General features: G+C 45.3%; 1 protein-coding gene across 2 annotated transcripts; it reads right to left on the minus strand.

Moving 5' to 3' along the window:
- Positions 1–6459: 6459 nt before the first annotated feature.
- On the minus strand, positions 6460–15808 carry LOC110489710 (GRB2-associated and regulator of MAPK protein 1). Of its 2 annotated transcripts, none has more exons than XM_021562491.3 (6): positions 15429–15808; positions 12020–12160; positions 10975–11105; positions 9589–10782; positions 9156–9331; positions 6460–8796 (listed from the first exon to the last, which is right to left on the minus strand). In XM_021562491.3, the coding sequence occupies exons 1-6, from the start codon at positions 15547–15549 to the stop codon at positions 7941–7943; spliced, it is 2619 nt and encodes an 872-aa protein (XP_021418166.3). In that variant the 5' UTR covers positions 15550–15808; the 3' UTR covers positions 6460–7940. The 2 variants fall into 2 exon arrangements, with proteins under 2 accessions (XP_021418166.3, XP_021418165.3); XM_021562490.3 differs by having other exon boundaries at positions 6460–8799; positions 15429–15772.
- Between the last annotated feature and the right edge of the window lie 1296 nt (positions 15809–17104).

The following is a 17104-nucleotide window of genomic DNA, read 5'->3' on the forward strand; positions in this document are numbered from 1 at the left end:
CTGATGGAACGCTGCTTTGTTCCAACAGCAAGAAACAGTTCAAACTACTAGGGTGTCAGCTGGCAGGAAACTAGGGGGAACACCTGACTGCTTAGCTAATAGGGCACCAGGGACACCTGAGTGTCTAGTGACTGGGGAGCTAAGGACAGGGGCACGTAAAGGACTGGCAACATGGCCTGACTAATAACTAAGAGCAGGACACCATGGCAAGTAAAGGCTGGCAGGCAAGTCCTACTACATGGTCCAACAGGTCTCCAGTAACTGATTATCAGAGGCAGTTGGGGTTACCAGCAGGGTATCTGTACTAGGGGAAGAAGACTTGTCAGAGGAAGCAGTCTCTGGGGCTGACACAGTCTGAAACTCGAATGAGGGAGGGCTCTGGGCTCCATTGGTAGGAGCTGCCTTGACCCTTAGAGCAGGGCCAGGTAGTAGCTCTATGGGGGACAGCGTAAAGGGCTCCGGCTCTGGTGGAGACTCCCCAACCGGATCAGGCAGGGACCTCCAGACGAGGAGAAACTGAGTCTTAGGGTCAGGAGCTAAACCTGAGCTGATAATCGAGCTGAGCTGAGGTCTCACAGCAGGGACAGACGTGTTCTCCAGAAAAGGCAGCAGAGCTCCCCAGGCAGGGTGTGACTGTGGACCCTGGGCTAGAGCTGCAGAGGGTTCTCGACGACTGGCAGATTGCGGCTCCCCGACTGAGCCAGGATGGAACTCACAGGCAGGGACTAGTGGAGGTTGCAGGGCAGAGGACTGAAGGGCCCAGAAGTCAGGGTCAAGCTCTGGCCTCTCATGAGGCGTCGCTGAAAGTCTCAGACGAGGAGCAGGCGGAGGCTCCCCCACAGGATCGGAGAGGACCTTGCTGGCGAGGACTGACTGGGACCTCAGGGTGGAGGCTGAAGCAACCCCTGTGGAGGAAGCCATGATGGACTCCCCCTCAAAACCAGGTGGGAGATCCCCAACGTAGCTTGGCTGGACTCTTTGTACTGAGGTAAGTGGGAACCGCACTGCATGTGCAGCCAGTGTCTGGAATCCAGGGCCAAGTGGAGGACCAGTGGCTAGAGATGAACTTGGCTCCTCATCAGGGGCAGGTGGGGGCTTGTCGTTGGCTTCTAGTGAAGCCCCCCTAACTGAAACAGGGATGACTCAGTGTAAAGCCAGGTGGTGGCCCATGGGCTGCAGTTGGTGGAAGAGATACTGGGACAGTGGCTGAGGATCCCTGGGCTGCGGCTGGTGGAAACCAGGGACATGCTGGCTGATGAATGGCGGTCTGTGGGCCTATGGCTGAAACACGATGGCTCTCTGTTGCAGGAGCTGGTGACCTGAAGACAGGGCCAGGTTGTACCTTCAGGTCCAGCTGGGCTGCCCGGGTAGGAGGGAGCGAGTCTACGATGACGGAAGCAGGCCGGGCCCTCGTGGGTGGAGAAGGCTGCTCCTCATGCCTGGCAGACAGTGAGGCTGACTTGATAGGGGTAGGCTGAGCTCCTATAGCAGAAACAGACAGGAGACTAGAGCACAGGGTAGGCTCGGCTCCATAGTCAGTCGCATTCAGGAACTTGAGGGAAGAATGGGTTAGCTTTGTAGGGATCAGCAGTAACCCTTGGGAAGGGGCAGACTGGGCCCCATTTGTGGTAGCTGGTCTGGGCTCCAGGACAGGTGTAGCCAGAGTACCTGTGGCCGGAGAGGGCTGTAGTACCATGTTGGTCTGGGGCACCACAGTGGCTACTGCTGGCGATGCTCTGTAGCTGGAGCAGCTGAAGAGTCCACCTCGTTGATTAACTTCGGCTCAGTAGCAGGAGCAGGTGGAAACTCTGGAACAGTGCTTGGTTTCAGGCTGCTGTTGACCGATAGATCCTTCGTGGCGGCAGACTGAAACACCTTGTCAGGAACAGGCTGGATACCCATTCTGAGGGAAAACTGAGAACCAATGGCAGGGACGGGTAGACACACCCTGGCACTGTCAGTGGGCTGGTACTCAACACTGGCAGTGTCTTGGAGCTGACAGGTAGGTATTTCTTTTAGCTGAACCACTGGTGGAGGAGTAGCCTCCTAACAGGTGGAGTGAGCGCCGGGACTGAGGAAACTCATAGCTGCTGGAGGAGGCTCTTGGTAGCCGCACTAGGCTTGGAGTGTCACTCTGATGACACAGCAGTAGTGACTCATCAAATACTGGAGGACACGCTAGGGGGTCAGGCTACTCACTGTTGTCAGACTGTCCATCTCAAGCCGTATCTTCTTAGTTGCATGATGGCTTCGTATGCTCAACCAGCTCTGACATGGGCCGTGGGGGTGCCAGCAAATCTCTATCTGCTGGAAGGGTACCTCAGGATGAGGGCTCTGTAGGGGCTGGCTTAGTGGGAGAGAGACTAGCTATAGACTGGGATGTGAGCTGTGGCAGCACAGAGCGTAGTCTCGGCGAGCTGTACCATCTCTTCTTGTTGTTCACGTACTGTTGCTGAGTGAGCCTGACCTGCATAGCTTGCTGGGACACCTGTTGGACACCTGTTGGACACAAACTGTGGACACCTGTTTTTACATATTTTTGTTGTGTCCATTTCATCTATCCTGTCACGTTCTGACCTTTATTTCCTTTGTTTTGTCATTATTTAATATGGTCAGGGCGTGAGTTGGGGTGGGCAGTCTATGTTTGTTTTTCTATGATTTGGGGATTTCTATGTTTCAGCCTAGTATGGTTCTCAATCAGAGGCAGGTGTCATTAGTTGTCTCTGATTGAGAATCATACTTAGGTAGCCTGGGTTTCACTGTTTGTTTGTGGGTGTTTGTTCCTGTCTCTGTGTTTTGCACCAGTTAGGACTGTTTCGGGTTTTCCACGTTTTCTTATTTTGTTCACGTTTTCATCTTTCATTAAATATGTTTATAAATAACCACGCTGCATTTTGGTCCTCCGATCCTTCTCGCCTCTCCTCTTCAGAAGAAGAGGAGGAAATCCCTTACATATCCTAAATTCTGCTTAATTTTTTCCATTCATTTGGTTGCATTCAGTGTCGGATAAAGTAACTAACTGTCATACTTGAGTAAATTATAAAAATACCTTAATAGAAAATGACTTAAGTCAAAGTCACCCAGTAAAATTCTACTTGAGTAAAAGTCTAAAAGTATTTGGTTTAAAATATACTTAAGTATCAAATGTAAAATCATTTCAAATTCCTTATAAGCAAACCAGATGGCACCATTTTCTTGTTTTTAAAATGTATGTTAAGTCAGGGGCACACTCCAACATTCAGACTTAATTTACATACTAAGCATGTGTTTAGTGAGTCTGCCAGATCAGAGGCAGTAGGGATGACCAGGGATGTTCGGTTGATAAGTGTGTGAATTGGACCATTTTCTGTCCTGCTAAGCATTCAAAATGTAACGAGCACTTTTGGGTGTCAAGGAAAATGTATGGAGTAAAAAGTACAATATTTTTAAGGAATGTAATGAAGTAAAAGTTGTCAAAAATATAAATAGTAAAGTACAGGTACCCCCAAAAAACGAGTATTTTTACTTAAGTACTTTACCCCACTGGTTGCATTAACTAGGCTATAAGTGGGTAATAGGGATTAAGAACCTACATTAGCGTGTTTTCTCAGCTTTGTTTTATTCTAAGGCCAGCTACATCTGAGGCTATGGCCAGCAACGTCAGGCTGGTACACACTAGATTGACTTGAATCACAGTGATCTAGGATTTTAGTCAAATTCATACTTTTTGGGTTGAACTATAAATGCTGTGATTTTTGTGAAATATGGAATTACCTTTTATATTTTTTAAGTAATAGTGAGTAAATGTAACGACAAGTGGTTGATTGATTTTTCTCTTGAAACATTACAGACATCTTTGTTGTTCTCAATAGAAGATGCGTTACTGAACTTTCTTTGGAAATCCCGCATAGCCTTCATCTCCCATCCCTCTCCAGCCTGCAGGAAGGATGTACAACATCATGTGGATTCAGGATAACTGGTTGGTATGGTGCTCATTTTAAGACACCCTCAGCCTAGACCTATAGCCTCACCCTGCATTGAGTCAATGGCCACGCTTCACCCTCACACCTAACCACAGGTTGGCTCCTATTTGTCCCCCACCATTCTAGGTCTAAAATATACAGGTTAAGACAACATAATAATTCCTTGAGGAAGCGTTCGAAAATGAACACATGCATGGGACCGGCGTCGTTGCTGATTCTACAGGGTTAGCATTGAAAATGTGACCAGCTGTCACGCTGTCATCAAATCCTCAATGTTATGCATTTTCAGCCATTCCTGAACCTGAGACCAAAATCATGCTACCTGAGGGCAATACCGTCTATTGATTCTGTATCCTCACATCAAAATAAAAAGAGATGATTATGCCTTAAATATTCAACATTATGTTGGTGGCAAGCTGCTGGTTTCCGATCCCAGGTATCATCTACTGTACTGTTGTGCCTGTGAGCAAGATACTTAGAAGAAGAGGATCCATGAGGAGCTACTGAGGGATGTGAACAGGTTCATGAGATTTATAGTTTAGTCACTTTAGCAGACACTCTTATCCAGAGCGACTTACAGGAGCAATTAGGGTTAAGTGCTTTGCTCAAGGGCACATCGACAGATTTCACCTAGTCAGCTCTGGGATTCGAACCAGCAACTTTTCAGTTACTGGCCAAACCTCTTAACCGCTAGGCTACTACCCAGACAAGAGCATCCTCCATCTTGCGAGTTGGAGCCTTTGACATTTTTTTCCACTGGTAGTATCGTGGAATGTTCCTGAAATACTGATATCTGCATTTGTAATACTTGCATTTTTGCTATCTCTGCTATATTGTGGGTTGGCTATAACTAACCAGTATTGCATACTGTATGATAATACAATAAAATAGTTGTAGACTATGTTAAGACAGTGAAGCTTTACAACAAGGTCATGCATTGAGAAGAATGTTGATAAAATCCAGCTGATTAATTTAAAAAAATAATACTAAATAAACACAACACCAGGACTACTATCCAACAAGTCACAGTGCTTCAATGTTTTTAAGTTTGCTGGTCCTGGATTAGATGTTACTCATTAACTACTGTACGCCTATCACCCCATAGTGTATTAGAAGAACAAAAGGAGTGGGACAGTGACACATTTTTGCTGTTGTTGTTTTGGCTCTGTACTCCAGCACTTTGGATTTGGAATGATACAATGACTGAGGTTAAAGTGCAGACTGTCAGCTTTGCATGGGCAGTATCAGAGTAAAGATAACGAAAACACTTTGACCAGGATTCAATCTAATGCAGATTAACGACCTGTGCACAACAATTTCCTTTTAAAGGCAGTTTTCCAGACATTTGCTGAGGTCTATTTGCCGTGAACTCCACGGATGTCGGCTAAAGCAGAAATCACCTATGCACAAGTAATTTATCTGCGTTTGTTTGCGTTCCAGCCTTAAACATTTCTATGGCAGGATGGCTGAACCGGACATTTAGGACTCTATTCAATCTGTATCGCTGAAGTCCTGCATTACAGCGCGATTGAAATTTAAAGGCGTTAGACGGTCTCACGTTAGGCGTGAGACGGAAGGCGTTCACGGAAAACGCTGCTCATGTCGGCTCAATCGGAAATCACCTTTACATTTCTATTGTGAAATCTGTAACCCTTCAGCCATACAGATTGAATAGAGCTCTTAGTGGACTGTTTGCCGGACCAAGCCATGGACCCCAACATTCTGGGGCCCTAGGGCCTGTCGGTATAGAGCCAGGTGGACCGTCTGCTGGACCAGGCCATGGACTCCAACGTTCTGGGTGGGCAGGAGCCCTAGGGCCTGTCGGTATAGAGCCAGGTGGACTGTCTGCTGGACCAGGCCATGGACCCCAACATCCTGGGTGGGCTGGGGCCCTAGGGCCTGTCGGTATAGAGCCAGCTGGACTGTCTGCTGGACCAGGCCATGGACCCCAACGTTCTGGGTGGGCAGGAGCCCTAGGGCCTGTCGGTATAGAGCCAGGTGGACTGTCTGCTGGACCAGGCCATGGACCCCAACATTCTGGTGGGCTGGGAACCCATGATCTGAAACACACACACCTACTAATGAGATGCTCCTCCGAGACAAAACTTAACCGTGTTCTAATACTTCAAAAACACGCTCTTCCTTCCTTGAAGTAATCACTGACCCAACAAAACATTAAAGGTACAAGAAATGATTCTGGATCAGGGATTTCTTCAAGGGAGAAACAAAGCATGCATTCCTATAGTATTCACAGGGTCAATGACTGTTGCTCATGTTATTGTGCCAATGTTGTTTCTGACAGATTATGAAGTTGGTACATGAAGCCTTATTTTGTTTGTCATTTAGCAGACGCTCAGAGCGACCTGTGTGCATAGACTTTGACTTCTTTTCTCTTCTTAGTACTGGCCCCCGTGGGAATCGAACCCACACGCATTCCTTCCAACAACCTTTCCAGGTGTAAAGGTTGTCGTCATTGTAACTCAGCCAAAAGACAAGACAATGTGTCCATTTTTATTGATCATACACAACCATAGAAAGTTAAGTCAAAATATAATAGGGGTTGTTCATAAACAATGTCAGTTTTTCCATGACAACAGAGTTTGTCGATGAGCATTTTACAGTTTAGTCCTGTGCTACTGGTCATTTTACAGTTACAATTACTTACCACCCTTTTATCACTTGCATAACATTACACTAATTCATGACACAAAAACACAAAGGAAAAATTACACCTGAGGTGTATTCAGTGAGGTGAAACATTCAGAACATAGCAGATATACATGTAATGAATAGAGGCAACATGATTCTCTTTTCTATACATGACAATCATCTGTGCTATAGAATACATATATATCTATCTATCTATCTGAACGTTCCATAATGCAGCACCCTCTTGAACGGCCCCAAGCTAAATTTAGTTTAGTTAAAGTTCTGTGGTGGGTTAAATTAAGGCAGATTAGTCTGGTCTGTTTCAAGTTTGAGAAAGTCTGTATTTGTGAATGTGCACAATAAAAAGGGAAAATATTGTTAGTTCAGTTTATATCAAATTAATCAATAGCTATTTCAGTAATTCAATATTTTCAATGTAACATATCCTTGCAGTCTATATAACAATTTCTCCATTTCATTTAGTCAAATACATGTTCCTTCTGTAATGGTACATAGTTCCTTCTTGATCCCCAAAGCTTCCCCTTCTTTAGCTATTACACGTAAAGTCAACGTTGCTAAAAAACTTTGTGGTTTTTCACAATATCATGAGTTGATTGTACAGTCCATTTGACCTGGTAAAGTCTTTTTTTTTTTGACAAGTGCATCTTGCAGAATCTGAAGTTACATTGTATTGGTTGTTGTTACTTGCATATTAAGTCAGTATTATAATAAGGCAACAAGTGCACACTGTTATGAGTTAAATGCCATCGCTTGGATTTAGCAGCTGTGCCTGCTATCGCAAACTTTCATTAATAACCTCCAATTACTTCTGTGGAAGGGCTTTGGGTTAAAGCAGGTAGTAACAGAGTTGAGGGAAAATGTCCCTAAAGAGGACAAAGAGGAAATCAAACATAATAGAACATGACAAGAGTTAATACACAACACATCCCTGTGACATAGTTAGATAACTGTAATGGTTACCAGGGTTGGACTTCGGAGAGCTGGATCAACAAGTTAAGCAGCCAACTTCCAGATACACTGAGATTACTCTTGGTTTTCTGGTTCCACAAGAAAGCTTAAAGTGGACTATGGGTTATTGAGAGAGATTATATAGTCAGTTATATACCATGCCCAATTCAAGTGTTATCTTTCTCGAAGAACTAGAATATGCAGAGTTGTTTCAGAATGTTGAGGAAAATCGTCTGGCCAACTCATGCTATGAAACAACCTCCAGAGTACAAAATTAAAGGCAAAAGTTTACGCCGGCATTCACAGCACATTGCATGTTTTTTTTTCTTCCTAGACTAGTACTTTTGTTAAAGGGTTAGGTTATATTTTAGGCCTCCAACCGTTAATAAACTGCATAAGTTTCTTCACTTGGAGTTTGCTTAACTTGAAGTCCTCCGACAGAATCTCTTCCGTAAGCTGCAGCAGAAGATTTCCATCGATTTTCTCCGTGACGAACAAAGACACAATGTCGTCGGAGAGGCCAATGAACCGTAGCGATTTGGACACCTCTTCGATGGAGAGTCCAGATAGGTTGGTGGGTGGTTGCCAAGGTCCTTCGGGGGCTGGTGCAGAGAGGGAGGATAGTGACGGTGGGGGGAGTGGCGGATAGGAAATAGAGAATATGTCTGTCGTTGTGACCTGATCGTGTTGTTGGCTGACCAGGCACTTTAGAGTGTCCTGCTCCGTACCTTTGACTGCATCTGTACCTTTACTTGTCTCGTTTGATTTGGGGGTCCTCGGGGGCAAGATGGGGCACGACAGGCTTTGTTTAGTGTTACATTCTTCAATAGTATTATCTCTGTACATTTCCAGGGTGTAGCTCGACGACTTGGTGCAAAACTGATTAGTGTACGAGGCTTTGAAGGGGACGGCGTTACTGCTCTGCTCTCTTCCGTCAAAGTCAAAAAGGCTGGAAGTGCATGGCGACTTAGGCGTGCCCAGGGGTCTTTTTCGGGGATAGCTGTAGTAACTTTGACAGTGGATGGGCAGGAACTCCTCCATGCCTTGAGAAGCCTGTCCACAGAAGCTGTTGGGCCACGATAGTCTAGAAGGGACGCTGTCGAACGGTGGGCTCACGTGAGACGTTGTCGGGCTGTCCTCGTTGGTCTTGACCCAGTTACAGGGGTAACACACGTGGTTCTGCTCCTCCGCCTCGGTCACTTCATTCTCTCCTCCACTGCTGGTAGCAAAAGAAAAATACCAAAGTTAGTGAAAAGAACTAGGTACAAGTTGAGATTAAACACTACTAAAGTATTCTGAAATAATGTTACAAAGCCCAACACTCCAGACCATTGGGAGGGAAACAAAAGCTATTAACTAGTCAGCAATATGTAAGGAAGTGTGTACATAAGTACTATTTATTGGCATTTCAATGTATAATATAGGACCAGAATAAAAACTATAGACTGTGCAGGGCCAAATCCTTAAGCGGCGTATGTGAGACATGGAACCTTAGTTTATATCATGCATTGAACTCAATGGGAGGTGTGTGCAAAGGATGAGGCTACATATTGGGATTTGCCCCCCAGTCCTTACATGCTGTGTAGGCCTGAGGCGTAGTAGGAGAGAGTAGGGCTTGGAGAGCGCGTTTCCGTCTGCCGCGCCTTAGCTCCAGCCGGCGTTGTGGTGGACATCGTTGGGGTGGACATCATCTGCTTGGAACTTCGGGGGGGAATGGGAGGGGCGTTCAATAGACGACATTCTTCCTTCACCTGGAGAGGAAGGTGAAGGAAAATCAACTAACATTACAAATGATTACAGCGTTCATCATTTTCTTGTTTTTAGCTGCGAGAGGCTGTTTACACCAGAAAGAATATTAAATTGTAGTTACAATGTAATGTCTCAAACACTACATCTGAAATTATATCAGTAATTTTAAATATTTTCCTCAATTTGCTTGGCAATAATAATAATCATTTCATATTAGTTGGTAAATGTAGCCATGGTGATGGAATTCATGTGTACTCACAGCATCGGACTTTGGAGGGACTGGGGGCGGAGGTAGACAGATTTCAGAGCTGATCATTGGGCCCACATGACTGGAGGAGACAGGGTACGATAGGACCGCCATGGAGGTGCAGATCGTGTTGCTGGTGCTTCTCGGGTCCTCGCCGCCAACACTGTGCCCTCCTCCCCGACTTGATCTCAAGTGGTCCAGCCACAGCTCCTCGTAGGGCACATCCGACTTAAGGACGGACTGGCTCATGTTCTCCAGCAGCTCAGGTAAGAGGTACTCTGTGTCGACCGAGTCAACCGGCACGCCCTCGGGCGGCAGGAGCGCCCAGTCCCCACACAGCGTCATGAAGCCCTGCAGGTTGACCTCGCTGTTGCTGTGTAGATTGTTGCCGTAGACGCACACAGACAGTCGGTGGAATGACTGGGTAAGCTCGTCGCGGGCGTACGTGAGAGAGCTGGGCACGTGCATGTGGGAGGGGCAGCCATTGCTGTTGCTACTACCGCTCCCACTGCTCTTCTTGGGGCTCTTCCCGTCGACGTCGTTCCAGTCGGTCCTGACATCGCGCACAGCACGGGAATAGTCATCAATGTCAAACTGCTCCTGGCAAAAGGTGAACCAGCGGTGCACCATGGTGTCCAGCCACAGCTCACTTTGCAGCAGTCCTTCAGGGATGATGAACTTGGGCATGGAGGCCATGTGGAGCGGGAAGTGGACAGGGAGGATCTTGTTACTGCGCAGCACGCAGCCCACCACCACCGTTTTGGTCTGGATGTTGACAAACTTGTAGCGGTGGCCCTCGCGGATCAGGTGCAGGTCGTGCTGGTTGCGCGGCGGGCTGCCAGGCACAGTGACGTTGACGGGCAGACGGGTCTTTTCCACAATGTCACGGATGGTGTGCTCGCCCTCCTGCATCTGGAGCTCTAGCGGGCTGCAGGTGCTGAAGCGGCCCTTACACTGGAAGGGCAGGCTGACACTCTCGTTGGTCCGGTGGTTCATGCAGATGAGGCAGGGCATCTTGCCACGGTTTGCCATCTTGCTGATGGAGTTAAGTTTGCTGATCTTCTTGAAGATTGTGTTGAAGCGCGACTTCTCCTTGGACGCCTTGGCGTAGAGGATCTCTGCCTGGCCCATGAGGGTGAGCTCATCACCGGTGCTTAGTGTGATGTTGTACACCTCCGTGTCCTCGTTGCATTCGCCTGAAGCCATCTGTGAGACAAGAACGTGTTAGCTTGTAGTCTCATTGCCTAAAAATCACATCTCTAACCCCTTAAAAACACTCCAATTGAACTCCTACTATGACAATGTCACATCTATAGAATTCGGGAAACGTACATAATTTGCAAGTCACTTTATAACACTAATCATATTTTGATTAACTATCAACCAATAGCAACTGACCTTCACATTGAACGTAATTTCCTCCATGACATAAACCCGTTCGGGAAATGCCTTGGCCACCTCCTCCACGCTGTTGAAGTACTGCACCGGCTCCTTGACATCTCTGTCCTGCTCCAGAAGCTTAAACTGACCTACAGGAGGGGGTGGAAAGAATAAGATGGCAGAACTTACTTGCATGTAACCTTGTTTCTGTTCCTGGAAAGGATAGGCCCTTGTTTTAGTTTAGTCTGTGCTTGAAAGGAAACATTTTCTGAAATCTCTCACTGAACATTACTATCCGAATACCCCTGGTTCCCAACAGAAGTCTGAGTCTGCACCAGGCCAAGTTTTCATTGCAACCCCACTGTTCCAGTGTTACGTACAGTGTTTCCGTGAATCAGTTTTACAGTTTGGTGCACTGACTAAGTACACTTCCCCTATGCTGTAAGTGAGGCGAGAGCATTGATCATATGTCAGTGTGTGAGTATTCATCAGCCAGAACAGTTGGATTGGCGCAGGCGCAGCAGCGAGTCATTGATGTAAAATGGACCCATCTGTGTAATCATTGATTTGAGCCTGAGAGGCTTTTAAGATCAGTGAAACAGGCTTGTGCCTGTTCTAAACCTATTTCCCTGAGCAAACAGTACTATGCGCATGTTTGCATGTTGCAAATTTTATACTAGCACAGGATTTATAAGCACTGATTGTACAGATGTCTTTTTCTTGATTAACTGAAATGGCTTTAGAACGGCATTGTAAGGCTTGTTAACAAGAAAATAAACTATAAGAAAATATCTGTCTGTAATCAGTCCACATAAAGTGAGTATTACTCCAAAATGAATAGCCTCTAGAAAGTTCATAATGGATTATTTGTGTGATATAAAATAGGTTGGTTAAATTATATGCTAGAATGTGGCAAAGGAGAGTCATAGTCGATGTTAGGTTGAGTGGGTAGCAGCGTACTGATTAATATTACTCTGTAAGGCATTCACATACATCTGAATAAACATTGCCATGTGAACCTCTGACACGGTAGATTTCATAATGGAACAGCGATTTGACTAACCTTCATAATGCACTGGGATCTCTATTTTGGGTCCAATGACATAATGGCCCTCCTCCAGACTGTGTGCAGTGATTGTTGTCCATTGCCGACAGGAATGAATCAAGAGGTAGTCATGGTCTCGTAAGCCGTCCACCAACTCACCTGGAGAAGAGAGACACTGATTCAAATGATATCACTTCCATCATTTGTATTTTTTATTTTTTTTTTAAAATACATTTTTACAAAATGTTTGACTTCAGTAGTATCACAATCATTGAAATGTAGAACTTTAGTTATCAGTCCACCATTAATATTATATTTGACATGATTTGCATATCACTATTATTTTTATGGAGGCATAAAAAATAACTATGTACACTGTATATACAAAAGTATGTGGACACCCCTTCAAATTAGTGGATCCTGCTATTTCAGCCACATCCATTGCTGACAGGTGTATAAAATCGCTCACACAGACATGCCATCTACATAGACAAACATTGACAGTAGGTAGATTGGCCATACCGAAGAGCTCAGTGACTTTCAATATAGTACCGTCATTTTATTTTTAATTTCACCTTCATTGAACCAGGTAGGCCAGTTGAGAACAAGTTATAATTTACAACTGCGACCTGGCCAAGATAAAACAACAACAGAGTTACACATGGGATAAACAAATGTACAGTCAATAACACAATAGAAAAAACGATATACCGTGTGAGCAAATGTAGTAAGATTAGGGAGGTAAGGCAATAAATAAGCCATAGTGGCAAAATAATTAAAATTGAGCATTAACACTGGAGTGATACATGTGCAAGTAGAAATACTGGGGTAAAAAAAAGAGCAAAAACTAAAATAACAATATGGGGATGAGGTAGTTGGGTGGGCTATTTACAGATGGGCTGTGTACAGGTGCAGTGATCGGTAAGCTGCTCTGACAGCTGATGCTTAAAGTTAGTGAGGGAGATATGAGTCTCCAGCTTCAGTGATTTTTGCAATTTGTTCCAGTCATTGGCAGCAGAGAACAAGAAGGAAAGAAGGCCAAAGGAGGTGTTGGCTTTGGGGATGACCAGTGAAATATACCTGCTGGAGCACATGCTACGGGTGGGTGCTGCTATGGTGACCAGTGAGTTGAGATATGGCGGGGCTTTACCTAGCAAAGACTTATAGATGACCTGGAACTAGTGGGTTTGGCGACGAATATCTAGCGAGGGCCAGCCAACGAGAGCATACAGGTCACAGTGGTGGGTAGTATATGGGGCTTTGGTGACAAAACGGATGACACTGTTATAGACTGCATACAATTTGCTGAGTAGAGTGTTGGGGGCTATTTTGTAAATGACATCGCCAAAGTCAAGGATCGGTAGGATAGTCAGTTTTACGACGGTATGTTTGGCAGCATGAGTGAAGGAGGCTTTGATGCGAAATAGGAAGCTGATTCTAGATTATCTTTTGGATTGGAGATGCTTAATGTGAGTCTGGAAGGAGAGTTTACAGTCTAACCAGACACCTAGGTATTTGTAATTGTCCACATATTCTAAGTCAGAACCATCCAGAGTAGGGATGCTAGTCGGGCGGGCGGGTGCGGCAGTGATCGGTTGGAGAGCATGCATTTAGTTTTACTAGCGTTTAAGAGCAGTTTGAGGCCACGGAAGAAGTGTTGTAAGGCATTGAAGCTTGTTTGGAGGTTTGTTAACAGTGTCCAAAGGGCCAGATGTATACAGAATGGTGTTGTCTGCATAGAGGTGGATCAGAGAATCACCAGCAGCAAGAGCGACATCATTGATATGTATAGAGAAAATAATCGGCCCGAGAGACTGCCTGAGGTCCGGACAACAGGCCCTCCGATTTGACACACTGAACTCCTAGAAGTAGTTGGTGAACCAGGTGAGGCAGTCATTTGAGAAACCAAGTCAAAGGACGACACCTTTCCAACAAGTCAGTTACTAAAATGTATGCCATGCTAGAGCTGCCCCAGTCAACTGTAAGTGCTGATATTGTGCAGTGGAAACGTCTATGGGGCAACCAAGGCTCAGCTGCGAAGTTGTAGGCCACAAGCTCACAGAAAGGGACCGCAGAGTGCGTAAAATTAATCTGTCCTCGGTTGCAATACTCACTACCGAGTTCCAAACCGCCTTTGCACAATAACTGTTTCTTCGGGAGCTTCATGAAATGGGTTTCCATGGCCGAGCAGCCACACACAAGTCAAAGAACACCATGCGCAATGCAAAGCGTCAGCTGGAGTGATGTAAAGCTCACCGCCATTGGACTCTGGAGCAGTAGAAACGCATTCTCTGGAGTGATGAATCACGCTTCATCATCTGGCAGTCTGACAGACGAATCTGGGTTTGAGGGATGCCAGGACAACGCTACCTGCCCCGATGCATAGCGCCAACTGTAAAGTTTGGTGCAGGAGGAATAATGGTCTGGGGCTGTTTTTCATGGTTCAGGTCCCTTAGTTCCAGTGAATGGAAATCCTAAAGCTACAGCATGACAATACCCTCATGCACAAAGCGAGGTCCATACAGAAATGGTTTGTTGAGATCGGTGTGGAAGAACTTACTAGCACAGAGCCCTGACCTCAACCCCATCGACACCTTTGGGATGAATTGGAACGCCAACTGTGAGCCAGGCCTAATCGCCCAACACCAGTGCCTGACCTCACTAATACTCTTATGGCTGAATTGAAGCAAGTCCCTGGAGCAATGTCCCAACATCTAGTAAAAAAAATCTTTATTAACTTCCCATGATTTTGGAATGAGATTTTCGACGAGCAGGTGTCCACATACCTTTGGTCATGCAGTGTACCTAGCTACCTATGTAGCTAGCTAAAAATAATAACAAATATTCTCTCGTGGAATGTCATTCCTTGCACTATAAATATCATTAAGGCCTAAACCAAATTCCATTTGAATGTGAAAATGTCTGCATATGCTCAATAGTTTAGTAGGCAGCCCACTCTTGGTGGACTGCATTTTACAGTGAGTGTAACGTTCTTTTTTTCTGTATGCATGCATTGTACCAAGTACGGTAGGTAGCTAGCTATGCCATTACAGAAAAGGCTCCTGCGATGCATTCCAACTTTCTAACTTGTTGTGTTTAAGCTTGATAACAATAAAGACTTAACAAGATAGCAAGGAGTGCATCTAGATAGCTAGCTAGCTACAAGCTGTTATACATTTATTGTATTTTGGAAACTTTAATTAGTTAAAGGCTAGCTAAGCTTTTACTACAGTAACGTAGCTAGTTGATGTCAACATTGACAGAGTAACGTTACAGAGACGCTATGGCTATGCAACTAGGCTAGCTAGCTAATTAACTAGCCAGTCAACTTAGCTAGGTTGGAGGCTAGTTAACTGGCATTTTATGCAGCAAATCAACTGGTTAGCCCCTCCTAAAAACATTAAATTGCTCCAAAAAATAGCCTTACCACTGTCCAATTTGACAATTTGCGGCAGTCTATAAACACTGACAAGTCGATCTAAGGGTAAAGACGTCGTGCTCCATGATACATCTTTCAAATTGTTGTACAGCATTGATCCAAGGTCCATGTTAGCTTATAAACTCACGACACATTAGCATGAACGCACCCGTTGCTGCTAGCTATGCATTGTTCTGTCATGTAACCTATAATTTTCTTATGGCTCTGTTTAGTTTACTTTGAGGTTAGCTAGCTATCATGAACAGTCGCGCAGCCATGTTAGCTCCTTGCTAGCTACCCCTAAGTTGACAGGAAATGCCATGTATTGAAACCATAGATATCTGCACATGCCAGACGTCTACTTCCAAAACGATTCCATTGTCAGCCGTTGCAATTACCGCAGGGTCACACACAAGCCTCAACACAAACAGGGGAGCATACGGTACTATATCTGAACCCAAGAGAGAATACTTTGTGTCCTACTCAAACAACTATCAGTCTGACAAACATAATATGTTATGCATATAACATACATTCACTAGACAGTTTTTAGGTACACCACCACATTCACAAAAATTGAACACTCCTAAAGGCAGTGAGTCAAGTGGCCATGGCATGCTATAAAAAGCAGGCAAACAGGCATCGAGGCATTCAGTTACTGTTCAATTAAACGTTATAATGGGATAAAGACGAGTGACCTAATCGACTTTGAGTGTGGTATGATCGTAGTTGCCAGTATCTCAGAAACGGACGCCCTCCAGGGTTTTTCACGCACGACAGTGTCTAGGGTTTACCGAGAATGTTGCGACATACAAAAAACCTCCAGTCAGAGGCAGTCCCGTAGCCGAAAATAGATAGTTGATGAGAGAGGTCGAAGGAGAATGGCAAGAATCGTGCAAGCTACCAGGTGGGACACAAACAGACAAATAAAGGTGCAGTACAACAGCGGTGTGCAGAATGGCATCTCGGAATGCAAAACTTGTCGATCCTTGTCATAGATGGGCTATTGCAGCAGACGACCACATCGGGTTCCACACCTATCAGCTAAAAATAAGAAGAACCAGCTCCAGTGGGCATGTGATCACCAACATTGGCAATTGAGGTGTGGATAAATATCACCTGGTCTGACAAATGCTGTTGCGTCATGCTGATGGCAATCCGAATTTGGCGTAAGCAGCATGTGTCCATGGACCCATCCTGCCTGGTGTCAACAGTAGAGGCTGTTGGCAGTAGTGTACTGGTGTGGGGAATGTTTTCCTGGCACGTTAGGTCCCTTGATACCAATTGAGCAATGAACGTTTCCGGTACCTTGTAGAATCCATGCCCAAAATAATTCAGGCTGTTCTGGAGGCAAAGGGGGGACCGACCCAGTAGGTGTAGCCTTCCTAACAAGATGGGTGTAACCTTCCTAATTAACTGTCAAGTGAATGTATATATAGATGCATATATTATGATTTTAATATGTTATGCATATTATGCCCACTGAACTGAGACACTAAATGATTTATTAGCCAAGCTGGGGAAGTGAGGCCTGTTGGGTGGGTATCAAATACATAGGAAAACAAAACACAGGTATTTGTTTTGTTTTTCCACTCCATGCCACATGCATAGGCTACCAATATCCATCTTGAAGATCACTGGGCCTAGGCTACTTCAACACCAGCAGAAGATCACTGGGCCTAGGC

This window comes from Oncorhynchus mykiss, chromosome 15 (assembly GCF_057628025.1).
Source record: "Oncorhynchus mykiss isolate SJ-2025 chromosome 15, ASM5762802v1, whole genome shotgun sequence".
In the NCBI taxonomy this organism is placed as follows: domain Eukaryota; kingdom Metazoa; phylum Chordata; class Actinopteri; order Salmoniformes; family Salmonidae; genus Oncorhynchus; species Oncorhynchus mykiss.

Coding starts and splice junctions, on each gene's coding strand:
- LOC110489710 (XM_021562490.3), bottom strand. CDS start 15,549: ATGGACCTTGGATCAATGCTGTACAACAATTTGAAAGATGTATCATGG. Junction 11,106..12,019: donor GATCCCAGTGCATTATGAAG/GTTAGTCAAATC, acceptor CCCCTCCTGTAG/GTCAGTTTAAGCTTCTGGAG. Junction 8,800..9,155: donor GCCTCAGGCCTACACAGCAT/GTAAGGACTGGG, acceptor TTTTGCTACCAG/CAGTGGAGGAGAGAATGAAG.